This window comes from Mastomys coucha, unplaced genomic scaffold (genome assembly GCF_008632895.1).
Source record: "Mastomys coucha isolate ucsf_1 unplaced genomic scaffold, UCSF_Mcou_1 pScaffold14, whole genome shotgun sequence".
NCBI lineage: Eukaryota > Metazoa > Chordata > Mammalia > Rodentia > Muridae > Mastomys > Mastomys coucha.
The window spans coordinates 51,284,335-51,309,838 of record NW_022196896.1 but is presented as its reverse complement, the minus strand read 5'-3'; the positions used below and the strand labels follow the sequence as shown (position 1 = coordinate 51,309,838).

Genomic DNA, 25,504 nt, shown 5'->3' with positions numbered 1-25,504 from the left:
AGGATGCCTAAGTTAGGTTAAACAAAAACCACTATTTCACGGTGCTCTGAGCATTAGTGAGAATGTGGATGTCGTTTTGAAAGGATACTGTTAATCTTATTACATCCAATTCCATTCTCCTGTGTTTTATATTGTATCTCTATGATTTTCCTCCCCCCACCCCCATTTCTCAAAATACCATAGCCTTCCATGGAATATACTGAGAAAGGTGCATGGCAGGGTTTAAAATTGCATGTGGCATGGCTGTAGCTTTCAGTGCTTCTGTGATGTGCTCACTAGCTATACCTATTGTGTGTATGTCTTGAAGTAAGACAATGCTCTCAAAAGAGTCACTAATTCTTTGACATACATGTCTTGTGTATGTATAAGTTGGCAACATTTTGTGACACTTGAAAATTTGGGTTTACATTTTTTCATGAGTTGTTGCAGGTGTACATAAGATCAAGAAACATTTGTCAAGAAGCATTCCAGAATATATAACTGTGACTGATTAAAGGCAGTCATTAGAGCGATATTGGCATGTGAGCCCTTCCTTTATGTAATGTCTTCATTGCAGAGGATGCTCTTATTTTAAGGAGATTGGTTTCATTAAAATTTATAGAATTAGCTTTATGAGAGAGTTCAGACATTTTAGAAGGATGAACTTCATTCAAAATAAGATAAAAAATACAGAGGATTTTTAAAAAATCACATATTTGCTATCTGTCATTTATACTTATGTATAAAAAGTCCAAATATTGTTAAATCAAACTAGCTTAGGTTATGAGCAAGAATTCTGTATAGTGATGGATAACATTTTCTATTTGCTGTTTTTATTTTTAAAGGACCATGCTAGACACACACATTCTTAACACAATCTCACATAGAATATAAAATTACAAAATTTAATGAAATTGAATTGCTAAAAATGATTATAAATGTAAATTTTTTGTCATATTCAAATCAAAAGGAATAAGACTATTACTGTTAAGAAAATAATCAAATAATCATTGGGATTTGTCAGCCTTAACATTACTGCTGTGGGTGTTTCTCATGTTGTATTAACTTTTTCATTTTCTAAATGAGGTATTAGAGGATGAATGAAGAGCCAACTAAACACATTTACTTAAGTGCTAAGCTTCTCTTTCTCTGAATAGTGAGCATGGCTTATGTACCCACTGCTCATATATCTTTATTTTCTACTAAATATATTAGTCATTCTAGTGTCTAATGAATGACACATATTCCCTTTGTTATACAAAAACCAATGCTTAAATGTTGTAGTAGTTATTAAATACACCAGTGGTGAGGAAGTATGAGACTTGGTTGTTGGAGAACATCTGTATTCCTGTGGTTATATAAACCAGTTGTTTTAACTGCTTAAGAAGAATGAAACTCATATGCAAATTGTTGTTTGGAGCATTTCAGTAAGTTCCGGAAATGAGAATAAAATACCTAATTTATAACTGAACGAATTTTAAAAGTTTAGATGAAAGTTAAAGAACTACCTCTTCCAACTCATAACGTAGCCAGCCTGAATGCTGTTAAGGATTAAAATCTGGAAAATCAAATAATCAAAAAATAAATGCAGAGTAACTGGTAAATATTAATGTGTATATTTTAGATTTATATAATGAAGTGACTATAATATAATTAAAATAAAAGTGTAAATAAGAATGATATAGGTTAATTATTAATATAAATGTATATAGAAATATGATCACTTAATATAAAGTAAGATTTTAAAATTTACAGCATACACAGCATAAAGTAGTGACTCTGACTCACTAAAATTATGCACATTACCTTTAGTATACTCTCTATATATAGTCACAAGTTGTTTATGACTCCTGAGAGAAATTTCCTAAAAGCACATAGGATCTATAAAGCTTTAGGATAATACTTATTTTTTCATAAAGTCCTTTCTTAACAAATACATAAATATTTAAGTATATAATACAAATATTTAAGCTACATAATACATGTAACTCAATAAAAATTACATGTTCTTTTAAAACACATCACTATTCGTTTTATAGTAATTATAAAGACCCAATTTACATACCTTTGACAATCACTGAAATTTTGAGATTGGCATAATCTTAATTAAATATTGATGTCCCATTATTTTATCCAATTGATGCCATTTAAAGTTTAAATGATTTAAACACTGAATTCAGTTACTGATACAATTGTCCCTCTTTAAAATATGAAGTCTATTCAGTACATGCTAACTCATTAGTAATATTTTTGTTGACAAAAAAAGACTTTTTCCACAACATATTCAGAATAAGAGTAACCACTATTGTTTGACAAAGGACTATAAATGAGTATATATATAAAGCTATACCATTAAGATTATATTGTTATTCTAGGGTCATTTCAGATTTTCAAGGAGGTGAGCTCTTTTCGCCTGAATACTGTCCAATTGTTCTTTCTTAAACATATCCTCCATGCCTTAAATTTACTGACAGATGGTACAGTCATGTCAACCTAGCTGATGGCTAATCATCAACTTGTTTTTGCAAGTGGTGTTTGATGACATAGTTTTAAAGTGAGTAAGAAATAAAAAGAAGAAGAAATAAAAACAAAACAAAGCATGGTTTCAGTTTTCCAGCTGAGAAGTGTCTCCATGATTCGTGTAATTTTTAAGCAGTTGTAAATGGAAGTTCCATTTCCTTAACCACACAATGTTGTCTATTTTTCTTGCACTGATAAAAGTTAATGAGCATCATAAAATGCATAAAAACACCACTTTAAAACTGTAAGCAGTTATGGAGTTTGGATGACTTTTTTGTCATATAATCAGAAAGGACACACTCACATTTTTATTCCAAGACCATCACAGCTCGTGTTCTATGCAGTTGGGTTAACCATGTTCGTTAATGTTTCCTGAACCCACCAAAGAGGTAGTTTTAGATACTTGGTATAGATTTGATGATTCCACAGTGTTAATTTCTCTGCTTCATTATCACCATGATTTCTACTCATACACGACCTACCACTGAAATTTGTATTTATTTCTTGCAAAATTCACAATCAGTATTTGTAATGGAAATTATCTATTCTCCTTTATCTGTTAAAATGAATGCGGGATGTGTTCCTTTTCAATTATAATGACGAGAATACTTTTGTAAGGACTACATTTTTACTGCAACTAAATGGTTTCCCGTTTAGAAGAAAGGTTCAGGAATTGAGTGCTGATTAAGTCAGTAAAGTGTGCAGCAGACATCCAGGCAGTTATGGTGGCATGTGCCTGTGAACCTAATGCTGTGGAGGTGGAGACAGGAGGATGCCTGGAGTTCACTGACCAGATAGCCAAACAGAATAGATGATCGCCAGAATCCATGAAAGACCATTTCTCCATAATGTGGAACACGATTAGAAGAAGATCCTTAATGATGACTTCTGGCCTCTACATGCACACACATCCTCATGCATAGAGAAGCTGCATAACTGCGCGCACACCTGCACACATGCATGTAAACAGCACACAAAAAAGAAAAAACAGAACAATTCAAATTAATTAAATTAAAAGAAACATCAGATTTCAAATCATTGACTTGTGTATTAACTATAATTTTCTCGCTGCTTGGTTGATGTTGCTGAAAACCCACTAACTCATCCATTCTTGATATTAAAATTGTGCCCCAACTCATCCTAATGTCTGAGGCATAGACTGTCATGTCAATGTTTACTATCTCCATGTTAGCTTTGAGTCTAAATGTAACGTGTTTTGATGCATGTTTTATCTTACACTTTCTGTCTATATCCGTAAAACTGCGGGAGATAAGGCTATACAGATTGCATGGCACCTAACATTAGCAGGTCGATGGCTGCTTTGATATAATTTCATCATTGCTGTGCTCTGTTACTGTCATAAAAAGCACTAACAAGTTTTATCTGTATGCTCTTGTCAGTGGGTTATAGAGCTAGTGCTAGAGAGAGTAAAGGTACCACGCTAACAGTGCCAGAGCAGCAAAGAACTACACATCACCGCTCTCGTTCCGTGTCTCCTCATCGCGGCGATGATCAGGGAAGGCCTCGTTCACGTTTACCAAATGTGCCATTACAGAGGTAGGTCTGGAGCTTTTATCTTCTAATCGGGCTTAATGCTCTTGACAGTACGTTCTTTTCTTATACCACAGTGCATTTTGTGGTATATCAGTAGCAATGAAATGATGGTTACAAACCATTTGCCATTAGTTCACCCTTGCTTTTCCCACAGGGGTTCCTTGCTGTCCCAGGGGGCAGGGGCGGGGCCAGGGCAGGAGGAGCAAAAACTAAACAATAACAATTTCCTGAAAGGAGAATATATTTTGAAGTGGTTTAGTATTATCTCTTTGTATCAGTTTAAGTTCTGAAAGATATCCCTTTCCCCCTTCTGTGTGTGTGTGTCCTCTCTCTCTCTCTCTCTCTCTCTCTCTCTCTCTCTCTCTCTCTCTCTCTCTCTCTCTCTCTCTCTCTGTGTGTGTGTGTGTGTGTGTGTGTGTGTGCGCGCACGCGCGCGCACACACACACACACACACACATGCTATTTCATCTGAATTTGAACATAACTTTTGGATCTGTAATTACGTTGATGACAATAATAGTTATTCTTTTACATCAATAAAAACAATGTCATTAAAAATGAAACATGGGCAAAAATGACACTGTGTTCTCTTACTTCATTGGATTGGGTGTGATATCAACACTGTTAACACAGGCCATGTATTAGCCAGTTACAGTCTGTCCATTTCCTCTTACTCTGTTGATTGTTTGTGGAAAACAACATGCTTTGTCAAATGAAGTTTTGTGGCACATTTTAGGAGCTTAGATGAAATTCATCCAACACGAAGGTCACGTTCTCCAACCCGACACCATGATGCCTCCCGAAGCCCGGCCGATCACAGATCCAGACACGTGGAAAGCCAGTATTCATCAGAGCCAGACAGGTACTTTTCCCAAGTAGAATCTCAATACTACAGTCTTTGTTCTGATTTAATATATGCAAATATTGCAATGCGATATATGAATGAGTTAAATTGCACCATCATTCGAAACAACTTCTCTCCCACCAGCTTTTATTTCTCACACATTTGCAACTCTCAAAGATAATCAGTCAAGGTTATAGCAGTACTCGTATTTTTTAGTCATGTTTACCTAGCTATGAAGCTTCATTGATTTAGATTTTGAATTGAGTTGTAGAAGAAAGGCTATGTGAGCAGTTTTTAAATATTTTTCTCCATGGGTCACATATTTGAAAAGTTTTTCTTGTCATTAAAAAATACATTGTTTATATGATTAAAATGCTTCTGGTAATGGTCATCTGAAATGTCGTCTCTACTGAAGACTGTGAAAACTTCAATGATGTTTTTGTTCTATACCACTTTCTTTTATCTAGTGTCTACTCGTGGATGTCTGTGAAATGCAAAGTATGGTGGTAGATCATTTTATGGAAGTGTCAATTATTAGCTCTGCGTTTATTGATAAACAAATATTTTGTGGATAAACACAGTTTTCTTCATGCCCACAGGCATTCTTGTCAAAGACACCACAGGGATGTACGGAATCAGCCTCAATGTACTGCAGGGACTGAGTTAAAGCTGATTGGAATGTTCTCTTCTGGCCTTTTGAAGTGGGGGAAAGAAAGTTCAGGGAGAAGTAGAGAGAGGAAGGTGGTAATGGTCTCAAGGACATAGAGCCCAAACTGAGCATCTTCAGTTTCTATAGAAAGTGCTGCTATTACCTTCAAGTGTGAATCCCATTAGGTACTGGGGACAGACTTGGTCAAAGAAATAGTATTGCATACTGCCCAGTTGAATGAGTGAGTGAGTGAGCCCTGCATAGCCAAAGTCCATCTGAGCCCCAATAAATGTAGGGAGGTGGCAGTAAGCAAAGAGCTACAGTGGCCAAGGCAATCAATCTAATTAAAATAACTCAGTCATAGAAATTTCTTTATTTTAGAATAAAAATCCTAGTTAAGAAAAACCCAATATGATATTCTCAGTGGCTGCAAATTACAAAGAAATGATTATGTCACTAAGTTTCTAAAAAAGAAATAAAACAATTGGGTTTCCATTTTAATATCTGAAAGGTCAAACTAGTGCATTTTAATTATTGAAATGACTGTACTTGGAAATATGTTCCTATACCTTTTGGGGGGATGGTTGTTTTTCTTCCTCTTTGCATTTTAGGAAATCATTTTGCATCACTAAGTAGTAAGTCAGCAACAGTTAGGACTTCGACTGTAATGTTTGTGCTCTATTGTTTGAATTTTTAAATGCTGTCAGTTTCTTTTTTTTTTTTTTTTTTTTTTTTTTTTTTTTTTTTTGTTTAACTCCTCAAGCAAACATGCTAGTGCAGACAATCTGGTTTCTCCCCTTTTCATGTTCTCATTGGCACACCATTGGCACAACCCATGTCATCTATTGCCTCCCCATGATCTATCCGTTTCACTCACCACCCATCCTGTCTGTGCAGTGAGCTTCTTATGCTGCCCAGAGCAAAACGAGGACGAAGTGCAGAATGCCTACACATGACCAGGTAAATACAGGGATTTGGTTCTGGTGACTGTGTGTAATGACTCCCTTTCCATTCCACTCCTCCTCCTACTCTTCCATCTCTCCCTTGGTAGTATTATTGCTACACATAGAATTCCCCAACCATTAAACAAAGTGACATTATTTCATGTGGAGGTGATGCAAGGTTTTCAGAAACATTGTAATGTTTCCCATGTAAAGCAGACCATTTTGACCTCAGTATATTCAGAATCCCAAAGCCTGGGTGATTCTCTTTGGAAATGTTCTCATGTCCCTCAACCCAAGGAACTAGTTTATACAGTACAGCTTACAAATGCCCATTGTGAGCTCACCCTACCCACATGTGGACTCCAAGACCTGTCTAGTCACGAAGTTGCTGATCTTCTGTGCATGGCAGGTTAACTGTTTTCATGATTATGGTCATGCTGCTTTAGCTTTTTAAATGTTTTCTTTTGCAGCCTGCTATCACTGTGTTCTGTTGTGCTGTCTGTTTTTATTAAAATGTTTTCAGTTCATTTTTCATGGTGTAGCTTCAGGTTCTTTAAACCCCTTGCCTCTAGTCATTCAGATATGCTGCAAACCAAACTTTCCCATGAAGACATACAGCAGGGCTGTACCACTTAGAGTTGGGAGAATGAGTACAGGATACACCTTGCTTAAAGCATGATGCTGTATGTTAGACCCATACCTTGGATTTCAAACCTGGTGAGAATCACTTTTTAGTGGTTCCTCGTAGATTGTAGCAAGCTAATCATTACAGTTATTTGAAGTCAACATTATGTCAAGAAGTAATAAATGAGCTGAAGGAGCAAAAATGCTTGCAAGTATAAAATGATAATTTTAAAAAGCTAAAGCAAAGAAGATCAAATGTCACATCTAAAATGCAGAACAAGTTCAGAATTCATGACATCCCTGTGGAACATGTGGTTCTGATCAAATACATGATCATGAGAGGGCTGGCAAAATTTACTTAAAATTTAGATGTCTAAAATTATCCAGCTACTAATTATTATTGAACTTGTTTTTTAGGACCACATGAAAAAGCGAGGAAATGTTAGTTTTACCTATCAACTAATGAAAAAAATAAAAAATTATAAGTGTTTTTAAATTACCTTAATTTAATATGCTAAACTGTCCAGGCCTATTAGCTGCTCATTCAAGCAAATGTTTCTACATAACGGTGATTTGTTTACAAGTTCTGTAAGTTTCCTCCTAATTTGTCTATGTGACTATATAGAAAAAGTATATATACCTGCCTTTTCTATTTATAGATGTATCTAATGTGCACCTGAGATGTATACCAGTAGTCTAAATAAAAGGAGCATCCTTTCTTTACTTTATATCAGGTCTTGCAAAAATATGTTTCTAGATGCATCATTTTATATAATTTCATCCTTAACAAAACCATTCCATTAATAAGACCAAACTCCACATCTTATTGTTTAATAGATTGAATCTGCATACTGATTTTGTAGGTCTTTAGGGAGTGAGTCATCTTCCCTTGTGTATTGTATGAAAACTGATCAATGTAAATATGAGGCTGATCAAGGCCATTGACAACCTTCACAGATGTAGGAAAACCAGGATTCCCAGCCAAATGCACTTTGCACAGCCAGTGTTACAACTGACTTCTCTGCCCACTTCTTGTTATTTTTGTAATGGTAGTGTTGGTCCTAGTAAAACTGATGACTGTGTTTTTTAATTACTACTGCATTGTAATACCTATTTTTTAATTCCAGCGTTTTCAAAACTTTTCCTTTCCTCTGCCCCTTAATACTCACTACTAAATGTCCAAGAACAGAAAAAAAAAACATGAGTACAAATCTATGTATGTGGATATATATATTTGATATCTTCTGTATTCTTACTCATGTATTTATAAAAGTATTTAATCTATACTTGGGTAAAGATATGCCCACATATAATCTCCTATTTGTATGGATATATTTCATATAATTTTTAGAAATGTATTAGCAATATATGTTTTTATGGCCAAATTCTTAAGTGGTGCTTTCAAAATAAAACTTACTACATTGACTATAGTCTTATTTCACAGACTTAACAGTTGATTATCTGAAGAATTGCACTAATAATAATTTGCAACTTAAACAGAATTTGAAAACTACAAATTAAAACCCTTACCATGCATATTTTTAAATTAACATATTAAAAATCAATCTCATATCGATCAATTTCTGGCAAATTATTCATCATGAATTTAATCCTTCATGGAAAATTTTTCAGGTGGTGTAGTTGACATGAAATACCTGCCTCAGAATGACCTGGATGCTTGATAAATGTTATTCATTTAAACCTCACCGCACCCTGTATAATTGGTGCTATTTCTCCCATATTGTTGATATAGAAATAGGCTTAGAGTTCTTACCTGAATTTTCAGATTTCAATCAGGATCTTTCACAGCCAAGATGTCTGCACAGTAGGTTTATGCTGCTTTCCATTTTGTTTCTGATTTTGTGTAGATCCTGATTAGAACATTCCTGGAAAATAAAACAAAACAAAACCAAAAACTTTTGAAGCAATTCCTTTGGAAATTTTTATAGAAACCTGCCATTAAATGTCATTGCCCACTCTGGGGGACAAAAAGAGAAGAGGGTTTATGAAGGTTGAATATTCTATTTCTGTGTTGTTTTTCATCATCCATGACTGGAAATATTATAAACCATTGTTAAATTAAGGATTCAGAGTATTTTTCTCTCGTGTGAGCATTGGTGTAAACCCGATGATGCCAGAAGATTATTAAATACTTAGTGTCTGGGGTATGTGCATCTCTGTTGGTTTGTCATATTTATGCCATGAAATGGATGATGCATTTTTGTAACTAGTGATGAAGAGTATAGAACATTATTAGGTTACGTAAAAAAAAAAATACTAGATTAATTAACTAGATTTACCCTGCCCTTTATAGGAAGGTCCAGCTACGTGATATATCTTACACAAACTCAGCAAATTTGGGTCTTGTTTCTGCCATTTAATTCTAATTATTTCCCTTCTTTGATTTTTTTGTCTTGTTTTAACTCCAAAATTAAACAACGATTTTTAGTTTTACATCTGAGTTTGTTCTGTTCCCCATAGGAAGTATAACCAGGGATTTATGTTAGTGTTAGTACTGCTCTCACAACTGGTGTATACTGCCTCGAACCTCTCAGATGTTTCCCAATATAAGCTGACTATATTATAATTTTGAGTAGCAGGGAATAACTTGACCATATATTATTAATTCTGATCCTGCATTGAAATAATAATTGGGACACATCTGAAAACACTAACTAGTAAGGATACTTTTACTTGGCTTCGGATAGGCCTCCCAGTTCTTTTTTAATGTTTTAGTGAAGTTTATTTCATATTTATTTTTCTGTTTTCCTGCTTGTTTGTGTTGCTGTTTCCAGAGATCTTGTTAGGTACTCTAATATATTACCACCCAAGATGCCTTTATTACAGAACAACTATCGATGGAGCATCAGGTAAGAGCCACAGCAGTGAGCTCTGCTTGGACTCATCCCCAACCCCAACCACTAAAAAGAAAGTTGAATTCTTCTATGTCATTTACCTTACACATTGAGTTAATGTCCAGTATATCTGTGCCTCATTAAACCTATCTAAACCTGATTTGATTATAAACATACATTCTGGAATAATTGCCCCAATGACGTACAATTCAGAAGTCAGAATTCTGCTCATTATTATTTCCTTGTTTTACATGTTTATTTTAATTATAGTGATTAATTTCATTTCGTTTTATTTGTGTGACTTTATTTTGTGAAGCACAGTCCTGCCTGCACATACTAAGACCAGATCAGTGACCACACAGGACATTCCCCTTCAGCATGCTTGTTATAGCTCAAGAATGCTGAGAATTTCTGATGAGCTAGCCATTAGGTCAGAGTATGAGGAGGTGGTCCTGCCCACTTTCCCTGTCTAATGCCATGAACCAGAAGAGTGGAACTGTACAGTTATTTCTCCTACGATGTCCTTCATTTTGTTTTGGCGTGGCATCTGTCTTTGGTAATGAAGTTTTAGGCATTTTGTTTTTAATGCTTCCTGTATCCAGTTTCTTTTCTTTTGTTTTGTTTTCATAAGTAGGTGTGACTTAGTGTCATATTTTAGACTGAGATTCTTTCTTTTAAAAAATTATGCAATGCAATTTAAGCATAATATTTGTTTAGTCTCTAAACAAACGTTTACACTGTCATCCTGTGGCTCTCTCACACCCTTATGAACTGAATCATGGTGATTCGACATTTTGTGTAACGAGAACATTATTTTATGCTTTCCTCTCTAACGTGGTCTTTCTTTCTTTCCTTTGTCTTTCTCTTCTACCACTGGATGTAATGCACTAGTGAACTGCAGCCCTCTCTTGACAGGGCTAGGAGTGCTAGTACCAACTGCTTGAGACCAGATACTAGTTTGCATTCACCAGAACGAGAAAGGTATAAAATAAAGACTTTCTGAATTTCTTATCATTTGTACGGTGACCTTTTCTTTTCTTTTTCAATCACTTTGTTTTTGTTTTATGTGAGTCTTGCAGATTTATCCACTCATGCCCGCTTTCTTGCTGTCCACCTTCCCTTCTCTTAGTACACATCTGTGTAGGGATATGTGTATGTGGATATGTGTGACGCACACATATGCATATTTCTATGAATGTTGTTGCAATATTGTGATGTAACTTGTAACTGCTTCCGGCTGCCGCTTCTTTTCTGTTGCTGTCCAGTTGTCTTGATTCTGTGACTCAAGAAGCCTTCAGTATGCTGATAAGACCACCGGTTAGTGAGGGACTTGAAGGGGAGACATTGATTCCCTATTAGTTGTATCAATAAATAAGATTTATGGATCTTACAATAATCTTCCATAAATTCAAAATAAAAATTCTGTTGAAATAAACCATATTTACCTTTTCACTTTTTAAATTAACCTACTCTAACTTAAGTTAGATGTCATTCAAAGGAATTTTATAAACTACTTCTGTAAACCCTGAAGAAAAACGTTTGGGTATACCAAATGTAACCCTTTTCAGAAAGTGTTTAAGCTTTCTTCCTAGTAATCTTTGTAGCCTGTAGGGTATTTATTTCTTGGAATTAAACAGTAGATCTTCAGAAGATTATTCTACAGACCTCTTTTGAATTATAAATCAGTGTAAAATTTACAGTAGTCAAAACAAAATTACTTTGTATTGTACCACTTGCATTAGTTTTAACGCTTCCAGTGAAAACAACTGTACATTATGCTGAAACCAGAACTGAAATAATCTTATGGTTTCATTTTGCCATATACCATCCTATTCCCCCAACTAATTAGAAAGATCAATATACTTTAACATTTTTCATATTACTATATTTCATTTGTGATATGTATTAAAACAAGGGTCAGATTATCAGGGCTGAAATTTTCTGACAGTAACACTATCCTGAATTTGTTTAAATAATAGATGGGTACTCACTGGTAACAATACAGTTGAGTACAGCACATGCGTGTGCTTTTAAATTTCTCCATATCCATGATAGAATGTCAAGCAAACTTCAACCTAGCATTACATATCCTTATGACATGTCAGTAACAGTTGTGAGCAAGATGGCGTGTATTCCCACTTGCATGGTAAGCCATGAATATTTTATTTATAACACACCTGGCTGCTTTATTGAACAGCACAAGTCTCATGTGTGTGACCCTGTAACACTGAAGCTACAGTGTTCACAAGTTTGCATATCCATTTTTTTTAATTTTTCAAAATATACCTTTAAAGTAGGCCAGTCTACACACAAGAAGGCTAATTTATATATACAACCTAGATGCAAGCAGGCAAATAATATGCTATCTATATATAAGAAGGCTGATTATATATAAATTTATATACACAAAGGCTAATCGTGTAAGACAAAAAGTGGGTGGAAAAACCTATACTTTTGTATGTTGAATAGAAAGAAAAGATTCATCAAAACATGGGGAAAGCACAATATCATCAGTGCTTCTCAACGTAGTGATGTCATTTGGTTACTAAAAAAGTAAGATTTTGTTTTTTTTGGTCAAGGAATCATACATGCTAAAATTGTAGGTGCCTGTTGTTTCAAAGACATCATCCCTTTGTGTATATGTCTTTGAGACATTTTGAAACAGTTGCAGCTGTTAAAAGTGATAACTGTTCTCTTTGTAGGATGCCTGTAAAGTTGTTGGGAGGATGTGCAGAACCTACCAGGAGGGAGTCTTAGAAACTCTCTCTCTCTCTCTCTCTCTCTCTCTCTCTCTCTCTCTCTCTCTCTCTCTCTCTCTCATACACACACACACAGAGAGAGAGAGACAGAGACAGAGACAGACAGAGAGACAGAGAGACAGAGAGAAAGAGATGACAAATTGCCAAACATTCTTATAAAATTCAATTTCATTTTCTTAAGGTAGTACTGTTATTTCCACGGCCTTCCCAAATGCTGCTTAAAGTTTAAGAGTTAAGTGATTTTTGACTCATTTTGTTCTGGCTTAAGGTTTGTTATACCACTCACTACCATTTCCTCACGTACCCTCCCTAATTTTAAAACAAGTTAGGATTGGTGTTAACACAGGATGCAATTCTCAAAACAGAACCTATATCTCACAGCGGCTTTCATTAGCCATTTGAGTGATTAGCAGTGTGCTCTCTTTCTTAGGCATTTCGGCTAAGGCTTGCAGGCATTTTGGGTCCCTCTGCGTCCTGCATATAGTAATGCTGTTTGGAAAGGGAGTTTCTAGGAGGTTAGATGCTTCTTCATTTTATGTAGTCTTGATTTCAGAAATAAAGATTAAAACAATATGTTACAATATGGCCATAGCTAGTGAATTATCCCTACTAACTCCTACTAACACAATTTGGGGTTTGCTTATAAGAGATAATTGTCTGTCAGACTAAGGCCAATTGTTTTCTTCCCTGATTGGGAAGGAGTTACCCTGATGGTCTTAACTTTTTCTTAAATACTCCAATGGAGAAGTTAGGGCAAGGACTGTAGGAGCTGAAGGGGTTGCAACCCCATAGAAAGAACACCAATATCAACCAAAAAGACCCCCTTGAACCCCCAGGGACTAAACCACCAACCAAAGAGTACACATGGGGGGACACATGGCTCCAGATGGATATGTAATAGAGGATGGCCTTATCTGGCATCACTGCCTCCCACCCCACCCCACCCCACCCCCAGTCCTGTGAAAGCTTGATGACCCAGTATAGAGGAATGCTAGAGCTCTGAGGCAGGAATAGGAGGTAGGTAGGGGAGTACCCTCATGGAGGCAGGGGGATGGGGAAGGGGATAGGGGGATTATGGAAGGGAACCTGGGAAGGGGGATAACTTTTGAAATGTAAGTAAATAAAATAACCAATAAGAATGAAAACATAAAAAATAAGAAAAGAATTATTTAATTCTTTAAAAGTTTTGGTGATATTTATCTAAAACTTCTTCAGTAAGAACCGACTACTACTAAATAGCTATTGATCCTTTTCTGGATCACCTACATTGATTAATTTTTCTTAAAAAAATTAACTGTGAGCCAGTCGGTGGTGGCACACGCCTTTAATCCCAGCACTTGGGAGGCAGAGGCAGGCGGATTTCTGAGTTCAAGGCCAGCCTGGTCTACAGAGAGAGTTCCAGGACAGCCAGAACTATACAGAGAAACCCTGTCTCGAATAACCAAAATAAATAAATAAATAAATAAATAAATAAATAAATAAATAATATTAATAATAATAATTAACTGTGGCCATATGTGGTGGTCTAGTCTTTAATCACAGCACTTGGGAGGCAGAGGCAGGCAGATCTCTGAATTTGAGGTCAGCCTAGTTGATATATTAAGTTCCAGGCTAGCCAGGGCTATATAGTAGGATCCTTTCTCAAAAGAAAGGAAGGAAAGAAAGGCATGAGGAAGTAGACAAGGGAAGAGAGGAAGGGAGAAATAAACAAACCAAAATGAAAAACCACAGGCAAGTCTAAATCTGTATGTCATGTTTTAATTAAGCCACTATTATCTTTATCTAGAACTGCTTGCTTTCACAGTGGTATAAACCTCTGAGATCAGAGAGCACATGATATATTTATTTTTTTCTGTCTGTGGACAGCATTATTCTCTTTAATTCATGTTTAATTTGAAGTAATATTCTTAACACTCTATTCTTGCATCACTAAATGCGGTTCCAATTGTGAGTTAGATCCACGAAGGGAGAAACATGGGTGATCTACACCATTGCCATAAAAGCCACGAGTGAGTTTGCATAGTGTTTAGTTTGCTAGCCAAGAAGCTAGGGATTCAGCAACTCCGGAAGCACAGGATGTTTCCGTTACAAAATGAGCTTCCCCACCCCAACCTCAGGCAAATGTCAAAGTTCATTTCCTGGCGTGTTTGCTCTTTGAAGCCAGCCTGGTTAGGAAAGAATTCAGAAATGGCAAAGTCCTCAGTGGCTGGTCCTTTAAATCGGAAGGGAGGACACACTTGAATGAGTCCCAACGAGAAGGACATATCTACAAAAAGTCAAGCACTATGAATTGACATGAACTAAACCATCATAAAATTTATTTCGTAGTGAAATATATGTAGTAATTAAAAAAGGAACCTTAAGGTACATAAATCAAGATTAGGATAAATAATATGAGAAGGTCTTACATAATGAAAATACACACTTGAACAGCCCACTGATTCATTTGGCCGTGGTTTCTGTTTTAACATGTCATTTATGGTATGAATGATTTACATCTCTGTATCATTTTTCTTATTGATTATTAAGGAATCATCATGTTCTGCTAGGAGATATGCACCAGTGGAAGTGATGTATACCTACAAGTATGTGTGCTAGTTACACACTAAGCCGTACACATTTGTTCTGTATATTACTGCTAGAAAAAATATCTTAACAATAATTTAATTCTTGTAGAAGTCTAATTCTTTTATATCCCATTAAGGAATCCCCTCATGCAGTGTCACTCCATATATGCATATGGTGCTTATCGTTCGTAACCTGGCCATGAAGCCTAGAACCTTTGTATTTACTTCTAGATCAATAATAAATAACAGGAGAAGGGACTATACCTGGAACTTGTGTACACTTGACAAGAAATCCTAAGACCTTATACTACTGATTAATTCCATGTTATATCTCCTGAGTGCTATTAAAAATGTTAGACAATAGGAATTCTAGCTTTTAATGTAATGTAGATGTAATATAACATATTTATTTTAAAATAGATTCTCCTACCATTATTATATAGTTTATAACACTTGTAAAATGTACCAATAATTGCCATAGTATGAAGCTAATCTAAGTTGGCTGGTCTGCAAAGGAAACCAAGAATAAGTTTGTTTAGTTCAATTTGATATTTGGCATCTAAAATTGCCAGCTATATTAGCTTATGATTTGTAATTACAAGTTGAAATAAATTTCATAATACATGCGAATAGAGGAGACATGGTGAAAAAGATATTGTTTTCTGCAATAGTAGAAAGACAAAGAGATGCACCCACTTAGAAAGTATATAAATACAATAGTATATCTAAAACTTATGAAAGTGTGATATTAGAACATAATACTTATTTGGGAGTTAGAATATGGGTATAAATTGGTACAGCTCTTCCCATATTCAGAATAATTTGGGGGAAGCACAATTTTGTGACAAGTGTACATATCAGCATATTCAGAAGGACTTTGAGACTTGAGCAGTACATGTGTTATGCTAAGGACTTGTTCAAAACTGCCTCTTTGAAAGCTTGCATTCACAGTTGCTCGTGGTAAATGTACACTTTTCTCTATCACAGCTCTCCACGGCATGTGTCACTGTTATGTCATTTTCCCTCACATTACACCTTTCCTTTTATGTCTAAATAAACACAAGGACTGGAATTCTGCCTCCAGAAGCAAAGTCATTCGGAATCTGCCAACCTAGAATGATTACACCAGATGAAGCTATTAACCCTATTTTTGTGTTTACAAACCAACATCAGATGCTTTATTTTACAACTATGTGTATGTAAAATTACTATAGGTATAGGCATGTTTCAGTTTTTCTTTTCTTTTCTTATTTTTTTAAATAGCTTAGTTTAGTTGCTCTATAGAGCAAAGCCAGTAAGTTGAAAGGAACATTTTAAAAACACACAACTAGGCTCTGCTGAGAGTTTTGTCTATACACACACATTCACACAGAGAGAGAGAGAGAGAGACTCACACAGAAGAGCTGGTTACTGCAACACTTGAACATCCCTTCTGTTTTGATCTTTTATTCTAGGTAACATAGTATGAAAATATACATAATCTTACTGTTCAGTAGTTCACATTGTTTTGTTGGCTTATTGAGTCAACTCTGTCAGGCTACAAGTCAGGCTCTGTAGACCAAGAACTTTCTCACATGTGTTTTTATACTCCTTGAAATGCATACCTTGAATAATGGGATTTGCAGGTCAGTTATATATTTGAAGAAAGTGGATCAATATAAAATAACTGAAGAAAAGATTCAGACTTGGAATGTGGGTGTCCTTGACCCTGGACTCACAGAGTCCATGATTTTAGACTTTTAGAAAATAGGAATGTTCAGTTTTTAAAAGGAAGGGTAGCACCAGAGTTTAAGTCAGTATCATTCAACAAATATGTATAGTTTAATTTACTTTATTTTATATGTATTATAAAGGTTTATATAGGGACTGCAAGTTAGTATGGCCCTCCAAATTCCTTCATACCTAAAAGTGATACTACACCACACAGTGGCTAAACAGTCCTGGAACCAATTGAATACTGAGCTAAGCAGTCTTGATTAAAATAGGAATTTTGGTAATCTATGATATGACTTCCTTTTTATTAAATTGAAATAAATTTCAAACATTTGTCTGCTGTCCAAAGAATCAAAAATAAATAAAAAGTCTGTATGCCACCCTCTGCCTGGGATGCTTGATATCTATAAATGTAACTTTTCTACCTCTGAAAGGGTAAATTTCCCTGGCTTGGAAATTCCAAACATCAGGGGGTACTCTGAAGCTGAGCTTGTTCTAAAGGTTGCATACACAGCAGGCAAGTGGACAGTTTCCATGTCACACAAGACAAAATAAGTGTATGCAAGTATACAAACCCAAACCCAATCTTCAAAGGATCCTTTGTAAGTTAAATTATCAAAGGATTTGTCTAGCCGAGAGATTGGACAAAAAGAAACTGGAGGTCTTCTTACATTTCCAGAAAAGTTGCATAATTAAACAGGTTAAACACATAAATTCAGATCGAAGTGACCAATTTTTTCAACAACAAAAGGATTACATAATTAGAATTAGCTCAATGTATTATATATAATAATCACTTTCCAAGCTCAAGAGTAAAGGAAACTTTTTTTTTTTTTTTTTTTTTTTTTTTTTTTTGCAATTCACATCCTGTTATTTTATGTCTGCAAAGAACAATTGAATAATGCTAAGTCTGTCCAAGTCTTATGACAAAGAAGGCTTCTCTGAAGTTTTCTGAACCCAGTGTCTGCAAACCTCAACTATCCCGGTTACACACTGACAGCTTTGCTTCTTGTGTTCAAATTATCAAATAAATCAAAAAGGCAAGTGTAGTGACAGGAATGGTGTTTTTTTAAATAAAAACTTAAACTGCTACCTTCATGTTCATTCCATAGTTACAAATTCTTTCAAGTTAGTCCCTTAATGCATGTGAGATAGTCAATATCTAGGCAAAAGTTCTGGTTATAATATAGAGATCAGACAGTATATGAAATGCCTAAGCCTGAACTTTATTCAGCTGCTTTATTTCCGTTAATTGTTCAAATAGATCTTAAACACTGATTGTTGGCATACACAATCTGAATGCAGTGGTTTAGTGGTAACAAAGCTTTTGTTCAAGTATCACTCAGAAAATAGATCCTGAAGTAAAAGGCAAATTGTGAAATAAGCTGGGAGACACGTTTGTGATTACACATTAGCAGAATTTTTAATTTTCGTTCTCTTTTCTTTTATCTTTCTTTGCTGCTTTAATTTTTCAGTAATTGAGCGTTGGTTTTCTGCAAGAAAACTTGTTAAAGCATCATTGGCAGCTGCCTTATGAATTATTTTTTAATGTCATTGTTTCTACACAGAGCGACATCAGAGTTGTCGTTAAATGTGCATCTTTACCGACTAAACGACATTCACGTATATAAACATAAATGTGATATGTAGATACAATGATATGTAGATACATAGGCATATTTCTGAAAATGAACCACTCAATAAACATATTATTATCATAGCTAAATTTATCTACAATTAAATTATAGAACAAATACCTGACTTTCAGGGGCATTATTCCAGTCCTACTGTTCCGTATATTATTTTATTTTAAGAGTTACTAAATGTCCTGTTTTTTTCCTGTCTTGTTCACTGGGCAAACAGGGGTAGATGGTCCCCCTCCCTAGATAGGAGGCGACCTGCTAGCCCCAGGATTCAAATCCAGCATGCACCTCCGGAGAATGACAGGTACTCGTCACCTCCTCACAGACAAGCGGTCTAGAGGCTCATAGCTATAAAATGAAGTAACTGAGGGGGTGTTGGTGGTGACACACTTCCATTCGGGAGCCAGAGCCAGAGCCAGACATGTGATCCCTCCAGCGATTGCACACAAGTCTGAGAGAGTACCTCAAAACATATATGGAAATGAGAAAGGCATAGGAAATGGCTTATTTGAAATACAGAGTCAGCAATCAGTGAAGGGATATGTTTTGGTGTGTCTCTGTTTCCAGTATTTTTATTTTTCAGAAACATCTATGGATCACTTTTGTCTGCATAGGAATAAGTAGAAACTTTTAGGTGCACCAGAGTATATTTAAAAAGTATACCATGGAGCATATTCTTGATTTTATCGTTTGATCATTTAATCTCAGCACTTTTGCCTTCTAAGAATTTGCTGAGAAGGAGCTGTAAGGTTTGAGTAGCATTTCAAACCTGGTGTGACGTAGGACATCTGGTTCTTGTACATTGTGCATTGTGTTTAAATTGTTGTCAAGAGCTAGGATCAGTCAACAAGGTGCATTTTTAAAGCAAAGCACCTCTGCCTTGAATCCACTCCTTGCTGAACTGTAAAGTTTCACTGTGTGTGCCTTCCATTGTGACTGCTCTCAGCTTGCCATTCTCCTGTTTTGTGATGTTTAAAGATAAATATATATATACATGACTTTCAATATTAAGTATTTTTAATGAATAGTCAAAGAAGTTTTGGGATGTGTAAACATTTTACTTCAGCTGAAATTCAGGGAACGCGTGTAATATTTATTAGACATGAAATAGTACAATCTCTGAAATACAACAGGTAAAAGACATATATATATATATGTATATATATATACATATATATATATTCTTTTTCATCAGTTTTGTTTGTATGTCACTTAGTAATTATATCCTTATCAAAGTGGTAATGGTTACTTTCTGTTTATGTGTACAATCAGGATACCTGCACAGTTTGTTAAGTAGAATCTCTAAACTGCATATAACAAATTCATATCATTTGATGGTGATGAGAAAGAATCTAAACTGGCACTTTATAAAAGATTCATTCAGTTTACTCATGTTGAACCCTAAAGCATTTACCTCCTAATATGATTGGAATTTACATATTTAGAATTAAAAAATTATTGCCTACACTACTATTACATTTGTAGGGTTGAGTTTATGGAACTAAAAGAATTGACAAATTTTCCAGTCTACGTGTGATCAAGGACATTTAAAATAAAAGTATAACAGAATGTTAGATGTGAACTGAAATTCATAGGTCTGCATTTCTGTTCACTCATTCCAGAACTTCTGTGCCCACATGTGTACTGTTTTCTGATGGGTGAGCTCAGGACAGTGATTAAGATAGACAAGGTGCTGGCCAGGAAGTAACTGGAGATTTCCATTTAGAAGACAGCTCTCTGGATGTATGCCAAAACAATCATGATTTAATGTAAAGCAATGATTGGGTATTACTCAAATTATGATGGCTACAAATGTGCTTGAGTTGGTGTTTATTAAGTAAAGTACATCTCAACTCAAAAATAACAGCTCAACTCAGCATACACATAATTTCATTACTTTCAATTAACAACATATGAGCCAATTATATAGATTCCTGAATTTTTGTATAGATAACTGCAAGGTAGATGTTTGGAACAAAAATGAACTTACAAAATTTGAACCTGGATTTTGCTTCACTGTAATGATGTATTTGTGAATAGGCCCTATGTTTAACCTTCAGAAATGCATTTAAGATGACTAAATTCTTGTTTATTGCTATGTAAAATAAAAAGCAGTTTATAATAAACTTTTATTCAGCTGGAAGAATAATATGTGCCCATGAAAATGAGAGAGGAATTACTCTCGCCTAGCGCTATGTAAGCATTTATGTCAACATCATTTATGTCAATGTTCTGGCCAAGCTTAGTAAGCACCTGTCACCTCACAGGGGCTTTACATAAGTTGCCTCACATGAACTTAATCATTTTGAAGTTCATACCAATATCAAAAGGAAACAAGTGTAACATTAGATTTGAATAAAATTAATAATGTGGCCATGAAGGTAGTTGAACTTTAACCCCAGTAGCTGTAAATACCCTGAATACAGTAATGAATTATGCAGTTAGGACTAGATGTCTTATAATGGTCATAAGCCATTTCTTTGCCTTTTTATTTCCTACAGCACAATGTATACATAGACACCTGTATATGGATATACATGCACGTAACTTTTGACAAACTGTGTCTGTCTAATTCAGTGTCATCAGCTGCCATTCTGCATGTCTTCCCAGGTAGTACCCTACACTTATTCAGAGTCATCATGGAAGCATGTTTATCTAGGTCTGAAACTTCTTCTAGAACTTGTCAGATACTTAAACACGAAGTTAAACAAAACAGAACTAGTTTGTTTAGACCCATAGGGAGTATTTCTGGCTTTAAAATTGTGAAAATATCTTAGGAGTTTTATTAAAAATCTAATTTAATCATCATTCAAATGAGAGAGCAGTTGTCCACACTGTTGTTATGTATGTACTTAAGTATGAATATTGAATATAATTTAACATTAAATATTTAAAATACATGAAGTAATTTTGTAAAATTGTGAGCCTGTGAATTCTACAAAACATAGTGCACCTGAGATCTTGCATCTAAAAGCAGGCAAAACCTTGCAAATAAGTGAATAACTACTTGGAAGAAAACCATTTTTAAATGTCCCAAAGTATTCAGATTCTGGTTTTGATTCTCATAGCTTAGTTATCTATTTACTATGATGTGATAATGCCAAACATTATGGTGACCTAGCTCACCTTTTCATTTTTTATGATAAATCCTGTACTGATACAAAGTTACTACTTCCTATATCTACATTGGACTATATTTACATTGGTATGCCTGTTACTTTGAATTTACTGAAATCATTTGATAAAAATCACTATTTACTTGAATCTATTTGAATAATACTGTACCCACTGGGCTTGCTCTCAGTTGAGTTGTTGAGCTGGGGTAGCTCTTGCTTAATTTACAAATCACCAGATTTTCTTCTTTTCCCACACCTTTTACTTATATTCAAGATGATTCGAACGATTATATCAAGTGATTCATTTTGATTTAAAATTATCTTCCTTTGTTGACTGTTTCGGTAGAATCAATAAATCATCACCATTTTGATGAACACAACACTTATCACTTGCCATGCACAGGCAGAGTTAGTATGCAACCACTGACCGACGAAACGTGCTGTCATTTGGTCTCTACCGACTTGGCTGTGTCAAACTAAAAGGTAACAAGATGTATCACACCCTCAGATACTTTGCGCTCAGATTACAATCACACATATGAAGTCAGCACTAGACAGGGTGAATGGATCTTGGTTATATGCATGTGTGTCCATTATTAAGTTCTCATGAACTTAGTATATCTTGTAAGGAAGTAAGAGGTAGAGATAGGCCTTCCACTTTAAGACAACACAACCATAGAAAGACCAGACATCCTGAACACACAGATGTTCATGCTGACACTAACACTAGTCTATATAGTGAAAATACTCAGAAGATTAGTCTAACCTTCCCCCAACCTAAACATACTATATCATGTCAAATCCCTAGCAAATTATTATGATTAAATAACGTTATATGTGTAACAATTCAATCGTATACTAAATGGAACTAAAGAGATAGAAACAAAAATAGTTTTGTGATGTCTTCAGAAAATATTTGCTTACCTATGTTGTCAGGGAATTATTTCCTACTTCGATTGTTCATTAAAATGCATTTGCTAAAAGTAAAATAAATAAAAAAATATGTAAATGGATTTTTAAAACATAAGTTTGATTACAGATAGCCTCCATTTCCTAATGACGGCGTTTGCTTCAATTAAATAATAAAAAAGCATTTGGCTATGCGTTAAAGCTCATAAGTAGCTTGATATCTACCGCATGATCATAGGATTTTTATATTTCTGAGTAATAATAATAGCCAATTATGTAGGAAAATATGCACTTTAAATATTTTCACTCTTGAGCCATAGAAAAAGTAGGAACAATAAAATACTGGTAAAGATTCCTGGGACTTTTGTATAGCCAAAATGCATGAGAACATGATGCTTGTACCAGATACTTAAGACTGTGGAATGTGGGCTAAGTCTGATTGGAGTTCCTCGCATTGTTTCCATTTGCAAACTTAGGTAGTTATCAAGGGAACAGTTGAGCTCTCAGGTTCTGCAGGACTCGGAGGCTAAGCCTGAGCCATGTTGCCCCATTAGGGTAGAGCATAAGCTGGTGCTGTAAAATAACTGACACTTCCTTCTGCATAAAGCATTAATAAAGCAGAAGCCATGTTTTATTTGTGGAATTTTCTGTTTTACTGAAGTCCAGAAAATAATGCAATCAAATTTTTACATGTAATTGATATAAAAGATCATATACTTAGTTATTCCTTTGTCTCTCAGTGTAAATTTTGACTGTCATATTCCAATAAAATTTAAAAAACTTTATAATTTTAACTAATATTTGAAGATATAAGTATCATGTGTATACTATGAGTACCATGTGATATTTTGTAAGATTATCATAATGGTCCCCTCAACATTATTTCTATAGTGAAGTTCTCCTTTTTTCCATCTAGATTTCAGGTAGAGTATGTTATCATCTGTCTCTACTCTCGTTAAAATATAACCTACTTCTTGATCTATCAAAGCATAACCTAGTAAGATTGATCAAACTTTACCCGTCTACAAAACTCCAGTGACCACCTGATTCTGACCCCATATTTTTGCTGCAATTAATCATTTAAAAAAGCTGTCATTATAGCAGCAATTTTTAAACAAAATATTCAACAGAACTAAATGCATTTTGAATGAGTAATGTTACAGTGGTAACCCAACTAGACCTAGATCCTGACAGTAGAACCTTAAGGTGATTGATGTACATCACAGAGTATTGCTCCTTGTGACCTATTTTGTGATGAGCTGATCAGTAATTTCTAATGCATATTATACGAGTATAGATGGGTTATTATAATCTTTCTATTTTACCTATCTTAATCCTCTACATATCTCAAAGATAGGTGTAATTTAAATATAGAATGTATCCATAGCTTTGAATATAGATCTAGAAGAGAAAAATCATCAGGACATTCATTTCTATTCCTGCTGTTCATTGACTTTTGGCCATTAAATATTTTTGCTTTATTTGAGGATATCTCAAGTAGTTACAAGAATTATAAACACACATCCTCATAGGTGTCATTAGAAGAATCTTTCACAAAATTTATAATGTCTTTTAAAGAGAAAAAGAAGTCTCTTTAACAAAAAAGATTAAATCCAACAAAGGAAGATGTGTGGACCTGTTTTACTATGTCCTCCACCCTTATCCTCTCTTTCCATCTTACAAATCACTTTTAAATCCTGATATGATGGCTGCTTTTCTGATCCCTGAGGTAACCAGGTTTATACCTGCCTTAAACCGTAACAACTTTCGTATAAGACGCACACATGTGTGCATGCATGTATACACACACACACACACACACACACACACACACACATGCACACACATGTGCACGCCTGCATACAAGCCACTTTATGTATTGGTAAAATGTCACCATCTCCAATTTCCCTTTCCTGAATAACTCAAATATAGCTACATTTCATTCTTGCTTCTAGTCCTCAGTCTATTCCAATTTACACTCATCTTCACCCATTTAACTTCTCTTTGCTGTCTTTTATCACCTTGCCCCATGCTTCACAATGTAGCTGCAACTGTTTAGTTTTTGCCTTTCACTAGTAACAATGTTGACTTCTTAAAGGTGGAGACTTTTATGTAACTGACTCATAGATATATTCCAGAGATACACAAAGGTTTCCTCCCACATTAAAGATACTGAACAAGTATGTCAGGTGGGAAAAAAAAAACAAACAAAAAAAACAGATGAAACTCACTTCTTATCTTTCCCATTCTAGAAGCGGAGAAAGGGTTCTTCAGCCCTCAGGCAATTGTCCTGACCACTGACCACTGTCCACTGTTCGGAACACACAGTAACTGTCCATAAGTTACACATAACTTTTACTTTGATTTCCTGCCCTTCCTTTTTTTTTTTTAACCCAGCTTCTCCCTTCTTCACCTCTTACTTCCCTCTGTGCTATGACTTCCAGGATTTCCTCTGTTTCAGAAACAAGCATTAGTTCCTAGGCACCATGAAAACTATCTGCCATTGACTTAGACATGGTTGTATATTCTTCCAGCTAAGGAACTCACACGTGTATTAAAGAAGTAAAATGGTGTGAGCTGGCAGAAGTGGAAGAGTGCACGCTTGGGGAGTGCACACTTGGGAAGGCAGACTTGGTGCTTTACTGTGTGTGCCTTGTGTCCAAGGGGCACTTAACTAGGATGCCTGCAATTCTACGTAAGAACAGATACGTGCCTCAACAAAGAAATGGCTATGGACAATATAATAGGTGAAAATTGTAAAGACTGAATAACACAAAAATAAGTACTCATGGTTTCTGAAAAGTATGTATTTGGAGGCCATGACATT

At 35.1% G+C, this 25,504-nt stretch overlaps 1 protein-coding gene across 32 annotated transcripts in view; it reads left to right on the top strand.

Moving 5' to 3' along the window:
• The window catches only part of Rims1 (regulating synaptic membrane exocytosis 1), a 501,635-nt gene that overhangs the window by 354,921 nt on the left and 121,210 nt on the right, over positions 1-25,504 (top strand). For 12 of the 32 annotated variants that reach the window (XM_031367021.1, XM_031367027.1, XM_031367004.1 and 9 more), the window contains 6 exons: positions 3,900-4,056; positions 4,791-4,916; positions 6,445-6,507; positions 9,911-9,985; positions 10,862-10,951; positions 18,873-18,956. In XM_031367021.1, coding sequence (XP_031222881.1) covers positions 3,900-4,056; positions 4,791-4,916; positions 6,445-6,507; positions 9,911-9,985; positions 10,862-10,951; positions 18,873-18,956 — 595 coding nt within the window. Of the gene's footprint in view, positions 1-3,899; positions 4,057-4,790; positions 4,917-6,444; positions 6,508-9,910; positions 9,986-10,286; positions 10,401-10,861; positions 10,952-18,872; positions 18,957-25,504 lie in introns of all 32 variants that reach the window. The other 20 variants (XM_031367033.1, XM_031367032.1, XM_031367020.1 and 17 more) reach the window with 5 other exon arrangements.